Source organism: Helianthus annuus, chromosome 5, assembly GCF_002127325.2.
Source record: "Helianthus annuus cultivar XRQ/B chromosome 5, HanXRQr2.0-SUNRISE, whole genome shotgun sequence".
NCBI classification, from domain to species: domain Eukaryota; kingdom Viridiplantae; phylum Streptophyta; class Magnoliopsida; order Asterales; family Asteraceae; genus Helianthus; species Helianthus annuus.
This window is the reverse complement of record NC_035437.2, coordinates 171165393-171181212: the sequence shown is the minus strand read 5'-3', so window position 1 is coordinate 171181212 and position 15820 is coordinate 171165393. Positions and strand designations below refer to the sequence as shown.

The 15820-nt window shown below is 36.7% G+C and overlaps 2 protein-coding genes across 7 annotated transcripts; one reads left to right on the top strand and one right to left on the bottom strand.

Moving 5' to 3' along the window:
- Window positions 1–783: 783 nt before the first annotated feature.
- Window positions 784–3531, top strand: LOC110942109 (uncharacterized membrane protein YuiD). Of its 5 annotated transcripts, none has more exons than XM_035990405.1 (2): window positions 784–906; window positions 2125–2427. In XM_035990405.1, the coding sequence occupies exons 1-2, from the start codon at window positions 875–877 to the stop codon at window positions 2342–2344; spliced, it is 252 nt and encodes an 83-aa protein (XP_035846298.1). In that variant the 5' UTR covers window positions 784–874; the 3' UTR covers window positions 2345–2427. The 5 variants fall into 5 exon arrangements, 2 of the variants coding, with proteins under 2 accessions (XP_035846298.1, XP_022039519.1); XR_004893606.1 differs by lacking the exons at window positions 784–906; window positions 2125–2427 and adding exons at window positions 924–1171; window positions 3249–3531; XR_004893605.1 differs by lacking the exons at window positions 784–906; window positions 2125–2427 and adding exons at window positions 924–1177; window positions 3249–3531.
- A 2858-nt stretch (window positions 3532–6389) lies between these two features.
- On the bottom strand, window positions 6390–15500 carry LOC110942110 (CCR4-NOT transcription complex subunit 9). Of its 2 annotated transcripts, XM_022183830.2 has the most exons (9): window positions 15325–15499; window positions 14145–14216; window positions 11963–12052; window positions 11788–11830; window positions 9883–9989; window positions 9627–9722; window positions 8665–8855; window positions 8496–8565; window positions 6390–6768 (listed from the first exon to the last, which is right to left on the bottom strand). In XM_022183830.2, the coding sequence occupies exons 1-9, from the start codon at window positions 15400–15402 to the stop codon at window positions 6661–6663; spliced, it is 855 nt and encodes a 284-aa protein (XP_022039522.1). In that variant the 5' UTR covers window positions 15403–15499; the 3' UTR covers window positions 6390–6660. The 2 variants fall into 2 exon arrangements, with proteins under 2 accessions (XP_022039522.1, XP_035846297.1); XM_035990404.1 differs by lacking the exon at window positions 14145–14216 and having other exon boundaries at window positions 15325–15500.
- Between the last annotated feature and the right edge of the window lie 320 nt (window positions 15501–15820).

The following is a 15820-nucleotide window of genomic DNA, read 5'->3' as shown; positions in this document are numbered from 1 at the left end:
TTAATATATATCATGAGCATGTGGCTTAAATGCTCATGAGACAATGCGATCTTTCAATCAGTCAGTTATTGAAGCCTGAGGAAGAATTGAGCCTGAATATAGAATCGCTTCAAACACATGAACCGGAAACCAAACCATCGGACTACACTACAAAATGGTTTGGAACGAGACCGCTCCCCTTGATTAGTCCATCCAGTATACTATCGAGATCAAGGGATTAGGAGCCAGGTGGCTTCTTGGGATGGTGAGATAACATCGTGCCCCCTTCCAATCTCCCACACCTTTTGGTAGCCTTGCTCTTCCCCAACCCCCCCCCCCCCCCCCACCCGAACCCTTCTCTATATATCCCTCTACTTTTATTAGTTTAATTGTTTAAAATTATATAAAAATATAGTTTTGGAGTTGAAATTATAGAGGAACATATGTAACGCTGAGTCGGCAGTCTGAGAGATAGGAAGAGTATAACGGATGACCTTATAGCTAGAGAGGTTAACAAAAAAAACTGGTTCGAGGACCCAAACCGGCCAAATCGACCCGAACCAGCTCCGGTCCAAAACCGACCAAACCGGAGAGGAACTGAACCAGTTTGACTTGGAACCGGTCAAAATAAAAATCGGTTCCAAACCGTTTTGGTTTTGTAAAAAAAAAAAAAAACTGTTTTGCTTGCTCTACTTATAGCTCAGCCGGTTGGGCCGACTAAGGCTAATTGCAGCCCATATGAATGTGAAATATATAAAAGCTAGCCCACAAAATAAGAAATCGATTACCGTAAAGAATACTCATGCGGCCCATATATAAGAAATCGATTACTGTAAAGAATACTCATGGGTCCATTCGTCCGTCCGTCGGCGAAGTCAACCGTTGGGGAAGAAAAATGAGGAAATTGTTTACTTTTACTGGTTGCAGGTAACTTCTGACATCCACTTACGTAGTAAATGTATGCAGATCTTATTGGAATTCCATTAGCACCAGACAATTGGTATCCTTAATTATTGTATGAGTGTTTAGGAAGATCTATACATTACGATCCACATCCAATTTTAGGAGCTTTTGATTCTGTTATCGTAATGGAAGAGGTGATTACAGCGCCTGTTTTGCCCTCCAATCTCCCTCTTCTTTCTGCTTTCCTCTCTTTGTTCATCGCTCAGTTTCTCAAAGTCTTCACCCATTGGTAGTAGTATGCTCTCTGCCTCTCTCTGTGTGTGTATATATAATAAGAAAACCCGAGTTCAAAAAACTCAATAAACTCAATCTTCACCATCTATCTAGAATATGGTTGAGATTCCATCTTACGTAAAGTAAAGAAATATGTTACGCACTTGCGCACTCATAAAAGTACGTGTAACAACTTTTTGCTTTTCGCTTTTTTGTATGACACACTCACATAGTCACATGTAACAATGTAACAGGGCTTGTCTGTTACACTATTTTTTTCTATAAAAACATGTAACTTGTTTTTTACATGCACTACACATTGTAAACTCGTTAATTTTAAGTTCGAAAATGTTACACAGATTTGTTGTTGAAAACAAAAAAAAAGTGTAACATGTGATGTTACATCTATGTAAACATCGAAAGATGTGTAACATATTAACTTTCTCTCCACTGACAAAAGAATTATAAAAAAAATTGTAATACGTGGCAACATGTGGTCCATCCATTGAGTTTCTCGAGTTTTTTGAACTCAAAGGGGTTTTTCCTCTATAATTGCCATATATATAAATATATTTGTCTGTGTATGTGTGTGTGTGTGAAATTTGTTATTTTGTTGAAGTATTGGTGGTGAATTGGGCGTTAATGAATTGCCTTCAATTAGAAAAATGTGTGCTTTTGTTGGGATCCATTGGTAAAAAACAATGTGATTAATGCATATAACATAGGAAAGAATTTTGGTTGGTTTTTTATTGTAACCATCAAAGTGTTTGTGAAAATGCTTGACTGTGAATACTATTATGAGTTGGCGACACCCGAATTGTAACATTATGATCATGGTTTGTGGTTTAGTTACCCTGGGAATTTCTGTACTACTATGACTTTTCCTTTTTTTATGTTGATTGTGACATTGTGTTTGGTTATAGTTATGGTGTTTGTTTTGAAAATTTGGTTGTTGCTTTGTGTATGCAGGTTTAAAGAACGAAAATGGGATACGAGAAGGATGCTTACCTCAGGTGGCATGCCATCGTCACATTCGGCAACAGTTACATCTCTTGCTGCTTGCATTGGATTACAAGAGGGCATTCGTTCATCGTCGTTTGCCATTGCAGTGGTTTTGGCATGTGTTGTAACTAGTTACAAGTTACAACACTCGGATTCCGTTCTTCATATTTCTGTTTGTTCATTATAGATTTTGACAAATGCTTTAGATGAACACATATCTTGATTCTGATTGAGATTAATTTCTGTTTTACGGGAAATTCTGTAGGATCATATTTATTTGTCTTACCCAATTTAGTGTGATGCTCACTCAGTATGTTCAGCTAGAAACACAACGTGTTTTGTCACTGACAAGTAAAGAAATTTAGGGCTGCAAACGAACCAAACGTTTGGCGAACAGTTCGTGAACCGTTCGGCGGGAAGTTCATTTGTGTCCGTTCGCTTATTAAACAAACGAACACGAACAAAAAATTCCGTTCGTTTAACTAATGAACGAACATGAACAGAGGCCGTGTTCGTTCATTTATGTTCGTGAACGTTCGGTAACGTGTTCGTTTGTGTTCGATAATTCATTAATTCATTAGTGTTTTTAGTTTTATATTTTATTTAAATGCTTAAAAATTCCGATAAATAAAATATTTAATAAGTGTCAACGTATTATATATTATGTTCATGAACACTTGTTTGTGTTCGTTTGTTTCTATTTGTGTTCATGAACATCAGTTTGTGCTCATTTGTGTTAATCAACGTCCGTTTTCGTTCATTGCCTAAAATTAACAAACAAACACAAACGGAAACGAACAAGTTCATTTCCTTAACAAACATAAAATCCCGTTCGTAAGCGTTCATGAACAGTTCGTGAACACATATATTTCTTAACAAACGAACACGAACAAGGCCTTGTTAGTGTTTGTTCGGTTCGTTTGCAGCCCTATAAAGAATGGAAGAGGAAATTAATCCATGAGATTTGGATACTTGTATTAGATTGTAGCAAAATAAAAATTAGCTAGGGCTAACATTCATTTGTACAGTAACTGAAAACATGATTTTTTACGTTAATAATTAATTGATTTGATTACTTTGTTATTTAACAGGTAATGTATGATGCAACTGGTGTTAGACTTCATGCTGGTCGGCAAGCGGAGATATAGATCCCTCTACATCTTTCAACATCTGACTTCTTTCATTGGTTTAAAAAAGCGGGCTTGAGCGCAAAGGAACCCTAGGCGCAAAAAACTGTGCCTTGTGTGACATAAGGCGAGTGTCGTACAAAAAGCGTACATAAAGCGAGCTTTTTTTGGAAAAAATTCAACTGAGGCGCGCGCTTCTTGTACAGAAGGTGTTTCTGTGCTTTAAAGTGCTATACATGTAGCTAAAACGGTTGTACATTTAAGTGATTTATACATTAAATCATATATAAACCTTATTTATAACTACATTTTGGGTAAGGGATGCTAAAAACCTATAAGATATATAAAAAATATATATATAAGCACCTTGCACCTCGCTAGGGCAGGCCTTAAGAATTCGTGTACCCTGTTCGAGCTCCAAAAATGTGCCCTTAGGCCTTAACGAAATTGGGTATTGGGCTCACTAAAGGTCTAAAGCTAATGCCAATGAGCTAACAACTAATCTAAACCATAAGAATAGTTTTGTAAGTGGGCCTATGTTGGTGTTTGTATGGGTATACCCTATTAAAAATATTTTTTTTACATATAGATATCGGTTTTTTTTAAATAACGTGTCCTCCGAAATATCGTGCCCTGGCCGGTGGTCCTCCCCGCCCACCCCCAGGGCCGCCCATGCACCTCGCGTACGAAAAGCCCTCCACTTTTGCGATTTGCGATTTGCGGTTTGATTTTAAGCCGTGTCGCTTTTGTGCGCTTCGCGCTTTTTAAACCAAAGTATCTTTTAATGGTTTATATAAGAAGCGATATGGTTAGGATTAAATAATATTGTTTCATTATTATCTATCTTACAAATAGGAAGTCTGTATAAAGAAACTACCCTCCATGCAAATCTTCGAGCTAGTGTGCAACGAGCGATGCCTTAACCTTTGCACGCTTTTTCTGTATCACATAAGAATCATTATATTATTTTGTTTATTTATGCAGTTATTGAATCAAATTGTTTGTGAGCTGCCTCCAGAACATCCACTGTCCAATGTTAGGCCTCTACGAGACTCACTTGGTCACACTCCATTCCAGATTTGATCGCCATCTAGTTATTTATTGTTATTGTTTGTTTCTATTGATCAAGGGAGAGCTTGACGTACTCGCCATTCTAAAAAAAAAGAGTAGTGTTATATATGTAGTTTTCGTATAGAAATTTTTGGGTATATACGTTTTCGACCCCCCCCCCCCCCCCGCGTCATTCGGGTCAAGCTTCGCCACTGCACACCGCCCGCCTAGGCGTGATTCGATCAAAAAAAGCCCAGGCGTATTATTTGTTTTATTTTTATAAAACAAAAAAAAAATAATTGGGTAATCATTGCAAGGGCGTTATGGGGCATTATACCACTACACCACTTTTGAACTTCAAACCCCATAACCCCCTTGCTCGTATAATCCCTAAGGGAGGGGCTTGAACTTCAAGCTCCATTACACATGGTCTTATGAAGGGGAAATTGCAAGAGTATGCAATGTACCATTCACTTTTTACCGACTTATGCAATGTACTTTTTACTAACCATTTATGTAACGCTCATCCTATTTCTTATCATTTTTCAACCATTCAATGCAACTATTTTTCATAATGCAATACATTGCAGCAAATAATAAGAATCCCATATCAGGTTGGAAAATTTATGTTGAAGAAGTTTATAACATGGGTTAACGTTGGCTAAAACCGAACGTCTGAACTTTTAACATTGTACCGGTTTAGTCACTTAACTATTTTTCATATTGCAATACTTGTTTAGCTTATATTATTATTTAATTATTTTCTTACACAATTTGTCAATTACACTTGACGTCGACACTCAACAAGTAGTTTTTTTTAATGAAATATGATCTTTATTTCATTCCAATCATCAGGGCAAATTACATAAGGATAGCAGGTAGACGAGCAACAAACTGCGCCGCCATCCCTTTCTGAATAGAAAATCCTAATCTACTAAAAAACAAAGTCTCGCCCCTGAGAGGTCGAAAAGTTGTTGTGGACAAGTCAAAATGACATTCTCAACAAGTCAACAAAACATTAAAGGGATTATCGACTAACCGCTAAAATGTTGAAGTTTGGTTTGTACGGTATAAATTCTTTATTACGTATGATGACTTGAGAATGTTTTATTAGAGTTTTTACAAAAAAAAAAAAAAAAAAAAAGAATTGATCCCGTTAAACTTTTTTGATGCAGGTTGCAGCAGGGGCTGTTCTTGGAATAGTGATGGCCTTTCTCATGAAAATGTCAACCTGATGGTTGACTAATTAGTCAAAATAGTGTTCTATGTTTGACTAAAGTCAAAATAGCAGCTCAAAGATTGTTTGTAACCTTATTGCACATTATTTATGTATATTTATTTCTTTTTTGTTCTAAACTATATTCTTGTTAATTTTTTATTGTTTGATCGAATTTTGACTTTTCGTTGTTATGTTATGCACATGGCTGCAAACGAGTGGAACCAACCCGACCCGTAAGGAAAAAACCCACCCCTTTGACCGGAACTTGTTTTGACCCGTTACAATTTGTGACTTGTAAGCAAGCATCATCGGTGCTATATAATTTTGTAAATTAAAAAAAAAATAACTCTTTTTTTTTGGCAATCAAAGATGGTTATTTCTAGTGGTTTATCTAAAAATTTGTCGTAAGGCTTTCCTCGTAGGGGGTCTAGGCATTGGCGCAGCTTTGAAGGGGCCGGGAGGGGCGCCCGACCCCCCGAACTTTTCGCTCAGTAGTGTTATATATGTAGTTTTCGTATAGAAATTTCTGGGTATATACGTTTTCGACCCCTCGGTTCTATAGAAATTTTTTGGTATATACATTTTCGACCCCCCGTCGAAAACGTCAAGCTTCGCCACTGGGTCCAGGTTCGATTCCAATAAGTGAACGCCAATAAAAAGGGAGAACGCTATTGTTCTAAGATTTGAACTTGGTAAGGAGAGCAGGAGACTGTAATTGTCATGACCCTTTGGGAGAAACGCCACCGCCACCGAGTTAACGCCATTCAAAATATGTGTGTATATATATATATAGGTGTGCGGTCTCATATCAAAGATAGTCTCCCTCCAGTTTCAAAAACACGACGAATCCCTAAACTTGAATAATAAAAACATCGACATTCAAGCGATTTAGTTTCATATACACATGACACTGACTGCAGAACCCATCCTTAACTAGGTTAACAGACCCGAAATACGCTAGCCAGAATATAAACAAGTTAACACACACAACCAACACGTTTTGAAAGTAAGACCGACTCTTTAACAGTAATAACACAAAATAAAAGCAGTTATAGATTACCCAACTTCTTTTAGTTAAACCATAAACTATTTGTAGCGACTCATTATTCAGTTGACCAGCATGTGGTCAAACCCTCCACCTCCCTGAAGAGCAACCCGGGGTCCTTGAACATTATGAACTAGCTGTTGAAGCCACCTTCTTGTTGTGGGGTCCTCCTAAAATATAAACCAAATAGATTATTACATTCGAAACCAACTGCTAACACTTAGAGGTGACGGTTTTGTACCATTCATCGACAAATGTGTAAAGTTTAAAAAGTTGTAAGAGTAAATTATGATTTTGGCCCTTGTGGTTATATCACTCTTACCCTTTTAGCCCAAAAAAGAATCTTTTAACATCTGAGCCCCCAACGTCTTTTTTTCTAACCTTTTTGGCCCCTAACACTAACCCCATCCATTTACTTTTAGGGGCCAAAGTAAATGGTTAGAAAAAAAAGACGTTGGGGGCCAAAAGGGTTAGAAAAAAAAGACGTTGAGGGCTCAGATGTTAAAAGATTACTTTTTTGGGCTAAAAGGGTAAAAGTGATATAACCACAGGGGCCAAAATCGTAATTTACTCTTTGTGTAAAAATGAAACGGATCAAACAGGTTAAGAGTCACCCGAAGCGTATTCAATACTTGCAGCCTCTTATCTAAGTAGTTAATGCGGTAAAAAATCGGATATCGGCCAAGGACCAATATTTGAGATATCGGTAATCACGGTGGGGTATCGGTACTTTTAATATCATGCAGAATTTATATATATATATAGCAATTTAACACTAACAATTCAGTATAAATGTATAATCTCCTACCATTAACAAATTAACCTTTTGCAACATGCAAAACACTAACAATTGTAGCAACTAGGAACTGATTAAGACTTAAAACACTAACAGCAACAATAAGAAGAAAAACGAATGCTAGAACTAAGAAGAAAGGTACTGATATCAGGAAAATCGGTGATATATCGGTCAAATGTCAGTCAATATCGCCGATAATATCGATACCGATATTTTGCACCGATATCTCCAGGGGAACGAAAACCGATATATCAGTGGCGGAGCTAGCCCAAAAATTCAGGGCATCCCAATTTTTTTTTTTTTTTGGAGGGGGGGGGGGGGGGGGGGTCAGGGGTATCCTTTGTATAAAACCGGAATTTTTTATTTTTTACACTAAGAGAAAGGTACGGAGACAGGGTTGAGAGGTAGCCCGTGCTACCCCTTCTAATACAGTAGCTCCGCCCCTGCAATATATCACTGATATATCGCGATATTAACTACATAGCCTCTTATATAGTTTTATTTGAAAAAGACAGGCTGTAACTAGGACTGCAAACGAACCAAACGTTCGGCGAACAGTTCGTGAACCGTTTGGCGGGAAGTTCGTTTGTGTTCGTTCGTTTATTAAACAAACGAACACGAACAAGAAATTTCATTCGTTTAGTTAAATGAACAAACATGAACAAAGGTCGTGTTCGTTCGTTTATGTTCGTGAACGTTCGGTAACGTGTTCGATAGTTCATTAGTGTTTTTAGTTTTTATATGTATTTAAATACTTCAAAATTCCGATAAATTAAATATCTAATAAGTGTCGGTGTATTATATATTCTGCTCATGAACGATTGTTTGTGTTCGTTTGTTTTCATTTGTGTTCATGAACATTAGTTTGTGCTTATTTGTTTTTGTTCGTTGCCAAAAATTAACAAACAAACACAAACGAACACGAACAAGTTCATTTCCTTAACAAACGAACACGAACATAAAATCTCGTTCGATAAGTGTTTGTGAACGGTTCGCGAACACATACATTTCTTAACAAACGAACACGAACACGAACAAGGTATTGTTCGTGTTCGTTCGGTTCGTTTGCAGCCCTAGCTGTAACTAATAGAAAAAGCTTACACGAAGGCAACTGCTAAAAGTAGCATCTCGTAGCATATCTGGAAGACAACTCCTCAAAGCGTCACACGCCCTGTAACATTCAGACGTTGACAAGTTAATATCATATAATATGCAAGTGTATGTAACATCAGATCTCTTTTCATCGGTAATCGTAAACGTGTCAACTAACCTAGGATTATCAGACAAACGGAGATAACATCGGATAATGTGTTTCAAAAGTCGTGAAGATGGCTGCTCAGCAAGCGCTGCAACCATATTCCCCAAAACCCTACCCACTGCGAAAAAACGTTCAGCGGTTGTGCAAATGTAGTCCAATCCAACATCGTCCAACAAGATCTTTTGAACTATGAATGTGGCAACCTAAAAAATCGCGCTTGATCAGACTTCTAGAAAGAAAAAAAAGATAACGTCGCAATTTAATCCATTTATTTATGAATAATTCGATTAGGGCCGTGTTTTATTGGGTCAATTAACGAAACTTTGCTAAGAGTAGAACGAGAGTCAAATCGATCGAATAAGTGCCGGACCTAGGACTGCAAACGAATCGAACGAACACGAACAAGACCTTGTTCGTTTGTTAAGAAATATATGTGTTCACGAACTGTTCATGAACACTTACCGAACGAGATTTTATGTTCGTGTTCGTTTGTTAAGGAAATGAACTTGTTCGTGTTCATTTGTGTTGTTTGTTAACTTTAGGCAACGAACGGAAACGAACGTTGATGAACACAAATGAGCACAAACTAATGTTCATGCACAAATGGAAACAAACAAGCGTTCATGAACAGAATATATAATACACCGACTCTTACCAAATATTTTATTTGTCGGATTTTTGAAGTATTTAAATAAAATATAAAAACTAAAAACACTAATGAACTATCGAACACAAACGAACACGTTACCGAACGTTCACGAACATAAATGAACGAACGCAGCCTCTGTTCATGTTCGTTTATTTAACTAAACAAACGAAATTTCTTGTTCGTGTTCGTTTGTTTAATAAAAGAACGAACCCAAACGAACTTCCCGCTGAACAGTTCACGATCTGTTCACCAAAAGTTTGGTTCGTTTGCAGCCTCGGACCAATATTTCAGTATAAAAAAAAATAAGTAAAAGCTAAAACTCAACTGTTTTTGACAATTCACTGCCCATTTCCATAGTGCGTAGGCACAGAGGGATTATTTCTGTCGAAAGCAGAAAACTGATAACTTCTGTGTCATCAACCTGGTAAATAAAAGAACAGTTTCATGTTATGACACTTCATGAATGTTATTGTATATTACAACAACAGAAAAAAAAAAAAAAAAAAAAAAAAAAAAAAAAAAAAAAAAACGCATGGTGACATGAAATGATAGTAAATTAAAAAAAAATATGTATAAAATACCTTCACTAGGGCACCGATGACACCTAAACTAGTAAGCCTCAGATATTCAAATGGCCTTGATTTGCTTGTTGTGTTGAGGAAAGGGTATAGATATAAAGGAATATGGGCTGCAAACAAAAGAGTACTCATTCTGTTATTTTAATATGTGGTATCATAGTTGTTAAAAGCCATCGGCTCTTGCGCCTAGGCCCAATTTCCTAGCAAGGCGAGGCAATTGCGCCTTAAGTTGAGGCAATTGCGCTTTAATTCTCCAGATGATGGTTCATGCGCATATTCCAACGAGATTCCTAGATTCAAATGAGTTTCCAGCCAAATTCTTTAAATTATGGCAAGATTCCAACGAGATTTCTACTTTTATCTAACAAAAACTATTTTTCTACACTAATAAACTAGCGTTTATAACTTTTGGTTCTAAATAGACAATATAAAATGTTATATAATAGCTTTAGTTTTATTTTATTTGAAGAATAGTATTAATTTTCTTTTATATAAAAATAATATTGTGCGCTTTCTTTTTCTCAGGCATGCGCTTTTTTTGCGCCTTGCGCCTAGGCCACAAGCGAGATCTATGCGCCTTGAGTGCGCCTAACGACTTTAATAACTATGTGCGGTATATTACTTAGTTGAAACAAGTACATGAAAAAATAGATGGATCCTTCATAAAAATGTAAGAAATCTTATAAACTATTTTTGTAAAACAAAAAAAAATACGGTATTACAGTAAGGTAGGAGCTCTTTACGTTTCTATACTTTGTGGATGAAAAGGCAATAAAGAAACCAAATTTTGATATGATACTAATTTCTTTCATTTTAACTTGTAACTGGAAAAGTTCTTTTTTATTGGGTGATAATGATAAGAAAAAAGGGAAGATTTGCTATTTGATTAACGGTAATGAAATAGTACAATATAATTTATGGAGTAGGATCAAATACAAACCACATTTCGTATACAAACTGTAAGAACCATTTAAAAAGTGTCATGTGGCATCCAACCAATTATAGAGAAATGGTAAAAATGATAACCTAAATAATATCAATTATGTTGAATTCCTTATAATTATGCTAACAAGCAATTAATTATTTATTTGGATCTTCTTTTTGTTTTCAATGTGCTGATAAAGAAAAGTGCTGATATCATTTCACATATGTGCTAAAATCAATTATCTTGATTAATTTTCATGAGATAATATAATTCAAAAGTGCTACTTTTACGCGTAGTTGTTAAAAGCCATCGCCTCTTGTGCCTAGGCCCAATTTCCTAGCGAGGCAAGGCGATTGCGCCTTAAGTCAAGGCAATTGCGCTTTAATTCTCCAAGTGATGGTTCATGCGCAGGTTCCGGCGAGATTCCTAGATTCTTGAGAGATTTCGGCCAAATTCTCTAAATTCTGGCAAGATTCTAGCTGGATTTCTACTTTTATCTAACGAAACTACTTTTCTACACTAATAAACTAGCATTTTATAACTTTTGGTACTAAATAGACGATATTAAATGTTATATAATAGCTTTAGTTTATTTTATTTGAAGAACAGTATTAATTTTCTATTATATAAAAATATTTTATGTTTTTTTTGTTGTATTTTTTTTTTCTCAAACCCATGCTTTTTTTGCGCCTTGCGCCTAGGCCCCAGGCGAGGCCTATGCGCCTTGAGTGCGCTTAACGCTTTTAATAACTATGCTTTTACGTATGTATTGTTTTAGCATGTGCTAATTTAACTTTTTTAAGTGCTAGGATCTGTTCTTACGGTTTGTACCGGAACCAACCCCTATAATTTATATCCAATTCTAGAAATTTAACTAAATTAGGTGGTAGCAGTATAATGTATTAACTTTAATCCTAAATTTCAGTGATTCAGACATTGAATAGTCACATTCATTTCACGAATGAAAAGAACTTTAAAGTTACCATTCAAGAACAGCATCCGTGTGTCTGGATGTGAAGCTACACACTGCAAAAAAAAAAAAAAAAAAAAACTTCACTGTATCAGTCAATGATCAGGCCAAAAAAAGAAGACCGGATTATAAATTGCAGAAAACATTAGTTTTTTATAAGGTTTTGGAAGTGATTTCAGAAGGTGCACCTGAAGAAGAGCAAGCGCATTGCAAACTCTGTTCGATTGAGCTGGCGTCAGATTGGGTGGTGACAGAAAGGGGTATATTGAAACGATTTCCTGTAAGTATGCAATACTTAACATCAGTTATATTGTAAATCTTGACAAAAATGAATTATGTAAATTATAAAGTGACAAAAAGATACGAAACACAAAAATGAAACCACGTGTCAAGGTAGTGACAATAGAACTTTAGTTGACTACAGGTCAACGACAGGTCCCAACAGCGAACACGACAAAAAGAAACTATAAACGACTAAAACAAACACGTGAAAATAAATAAAGTTAAGCAGAGATCATAGTTGTTCATGGCGAATAGCGACAAATAGCGATAAGGTACCTATATGCTACATAGCGAATAGCGATATATAGCAAACGGCTATTTTATAAATAGTGATACACTAGAAAAAAATTTATATGTATAATATATCAAAACACCCTGGTATATATGCTATTTTACATGTATATTCAACAAAAACCTGAAATCCAGCTATTTTTATAGCTACTTTTAATTGCTATTTATTTTTAAAAAAATAATAAATAAGGTGTCGCTATTCTCGCTATCCATCGCTACAACCCTAATAGCGACACTATACCTATACGCTACATAGCGCGCCATATCGATCCCTACGATCGCGATTGACAACTACGGCAGAGATGCGTTTTATATTCCCGTAAGATAAGAACATTCCCTAGAAAGATACTGCAAAAACAAATTTTGTATTGGCTGAAGACTAGAAGTGGTAACTATCGCTAAAAGTCATGTCCGCTTCAACAAGATTTCGATCAAATTTACATTACAATCTTCTTCCTTTCAACCATTTGCTTATTTACCGCAATTCTCTTAAATCATAATACAACATAACTGTTTTCTTTGTTAAAAAATAAATAAAAAAAAACATGGCACAACTACCGACCAGGGGCGGACCTACCCTATGAGGTGGGTGGCGGCCGCACCCCTTGAAAAAAAAAATTTGTGGTATTTTCCACGAAAAATCCCGACCGCACCCCTTGGAAATTTTCGTCCGCACCCCTTAGAAAAAAATGTTAGGAATTTATGTAAAAAAAATTGTGAACACGGATTGAAACCCGACCCAATTATGTAAACAAGTTAGCCCACTAACCCCTTTAATAAAACTTGAATTCATTCCATCAAGCCCAATAAGTTAATATCAATTCAAGCCCAACCCAAATACAACTTTAATTAAACAAAATCAATCCAGTTTAAAAAAAAAAAAACTCAATCGACTGCCAGCTTTGTGCGACTCCCGCCCTCCCTCTGCCTCACCTCACTGCCAGCGACCTGCGACACCCCCACCCCCGACGGCGACTGCAACATTCCGGCGAAGAATAGCTTAACTCCGGCCACGAACAGGTACATGTTTTGTTTTTTTGTTATTTTAATGTTTATGTGATTTTGTTCAAGACTCGTGATATAATAGGATGGGTTAAAAAAAGTTTAAACTTTTATGTGTTTTGAGGTAGTTTGGGGTTGTTCTAGTCTTTATAGGATGAGTTTGTTGTCTCTTAATCTCTTAGGCTGGAGGATGTGGGGGCGCCACCCCCGCCAACTCACCCACTATAGCGCCCCTAAGGGCTCCATCACCACACCCTCCATTTTAACAGGGGGGCACCATACCTTCATCGCCACCATGGTAACGCCAAACTTGAAGGTTTCAGGTGGGGCCCACAACATGTCAACCAATCAATTTTTTTTTTAATAGGGGGCTCCATCCACACCCTGCAAATTAAAGGGGGCTCCATGGCTGACGTGGATCCTATGTGGCCTGATAAAGCCCCTAAGGGGCTCCAACCAGTCAACCACACCCTCCAGCCTTATTGATTATATGATTCTAGTATAGGGTTTGAAAAGTTGAAATTCAAAACTTGAAAATTAAGGAATATTGATATGGTTGAACACTCAAAGATTTTAGTTTGATGTTTTTCTGTTTTACACGACCCGACCCGACCCGAACCGAATTTTTAATTTATATATCTAGACGACCTAAAATTTTAAAAAATATTCCGCACCCCATGGAAAAATTCCTGGGTCCGCCACTGCTACCGACCGCATACGAAGACACATATTCAAGAGGTATTGTGAGACAGACACACAACAAATCCGTAAACATCTACGGCACACGTAAAGTACCTGTAATAGAGCTGCAATGGTACCAAAAGAGTTCCACAGTAGTGGAGCCAAATCTTGAAACAGTTCTCTTTTCTAAAAAATAAACATACAACCAAATAAGTACAGCAATTGAACTAAAAAGAATCCCATACAAAATAATACAATTATTAAAACAAGGGTCAAGTTATTCTACAAAGGCTTCTAATTGTAAGAAGTGTAAGAAGGATTTATAGAGTGACAAGTGTCCAATAACCTAAAACTAAACCCACTACATCACCACCAAAAACCTAAACACCCACCCCCACCCCACCCAAAAACCTAACCCCCCCCCCCACCAAAAAACCTAACCCCCCCCCCCCCGGCAAAAAAAACAAAAAAAAACTATACCTCACCAAAAAACCCCCAAAAAACCTAAACCCCCCCCCACCCCCCAAAAACCTAAAAAAAACCTAACCCCCCCCCCACCCCACCCCACAAAAACCTAAAAAAACCTAACCCCCCCCCAACACACCCCAAAAACCTAAAAAAAAATTCTAAAAAAAACTAAACACCCACCCCCACCCAAAAACCTAAACCCCCACCCCGACCCCCTCGGCAAAAAAAAAAAAAAAAAAAAAAAAAAATTAGGGTGGGTGATGGGGGGGAGGGGGTTAGGTTTTTGGTGGTGGTGGATGTTTAAGGTTTTTTTTTTTTTTTTAAGGTTATTGGACACTTGTCACTATAAATCCTTAATACACTTCTTACAATTAGGATCCTTTGTATTTGATCCTAATCCATTAAAACAAATTCCTTGTAAAAATAAATAAAACAAATAACAAATTAACCTTTATAACCTTATAAAACCTAATCTTTGTGTATATTAATCAACTTAAATCGTTCTTTAATATTCAAATGCATCAGTTAACCCAAAAGAATCCCATACAAAAGAACAAAATCATTAAAATTAATTAAAGAAGACACACAGACAGTTTATCTTAAATAGCAAAATAATTAATCTTTGTGTATATATTTTTTTTTAATTTAATTAATCAAGTTAATCGTTTTGCCCTAACGGAAACCGCAATTGATCAAATCGAGAAAACTCACAAATTCAATAAGGATTTTATGTTTTTATGTTGTGAGATTACGGAATCTGAGCCTGAATCATGGATATAGATTGAAGAAAACGATGAATTATTGAGAGTGTGTAAAATAGTGGTACCTTAGAGAGTTCAAGAAGTGCGTTTTCGCGAAGATCAGGACTGCTGAGATCGAGAACCAATTGCTCGGCGGACTGCATTTTGTATAGATTCTGATTATAGTTTCTGGTTTTTCGACGATGGCGTTTGGGAACGAAAATGGAGATTGGGGGTGATATTACTCCTCAACTCTTTAATGTTATGTAATTAAATATGTAAGGTCATGGGGTATGGGCTTGGGTCGGGGTGTGGGTTGAGGGAAAATGTCCAAGACACCATCCCGGGTGAGTTTGGGTTGGGTGTGGCCTTTGGGGCTTGGGTTTCAAGCCGGGCGTGTGGCGGGGGAAGAGAGCTGACATGGCGGGCTGTGTATGGCCAAAAGAAAAGAGCAGTTGGGCTAGCCGTTGGCCAACGGCTATATTAAAAAAAATTAATTTTTTCTTCCATTTTTTCACTATAAAACTCACATTTTTCTTCCATTTATTACCACATTCAACCACATCTTCTATACACCTTCAA

Coding starts and splice junctions, on each gene's coding strand:
- LOC110942109 (XM_022183827.2), top strand. CDS start 1,068: ATGGAAGAGGTGATTACAGCGCCTGTTTTGCCCTCCAATCTCCCTCTT. Junction 1,172..2,124: donor CTCAAAGTCTTCACCCATTG/GTAGTAGTATGC, acceptor TTGTGTATGCAG/GTTTAAAGAACGAAAATGGG.
- LOC110942110 (XM_022183830.2), bottom strand. CDS start 15,402: ATGCAGTCCGCCGAGCAATTGGTTCTCGATCTCAGCAGTCCTGATCTT. Junction 11,831..11,962: donor ATGCGCTTGCTCTTCTTCAG/GTGCACCTTCTG, acceptor TTTTTTTTGCAG/TGTGTAGCTTCACATCCAGA. Junction 6,769..8,495: donor CTTTTAGCAGTTGCCTTCGT/GTAAGCTTTTTC, acceptor TTTATATTTTAG/GAGGACCCCACAACAAGAAG.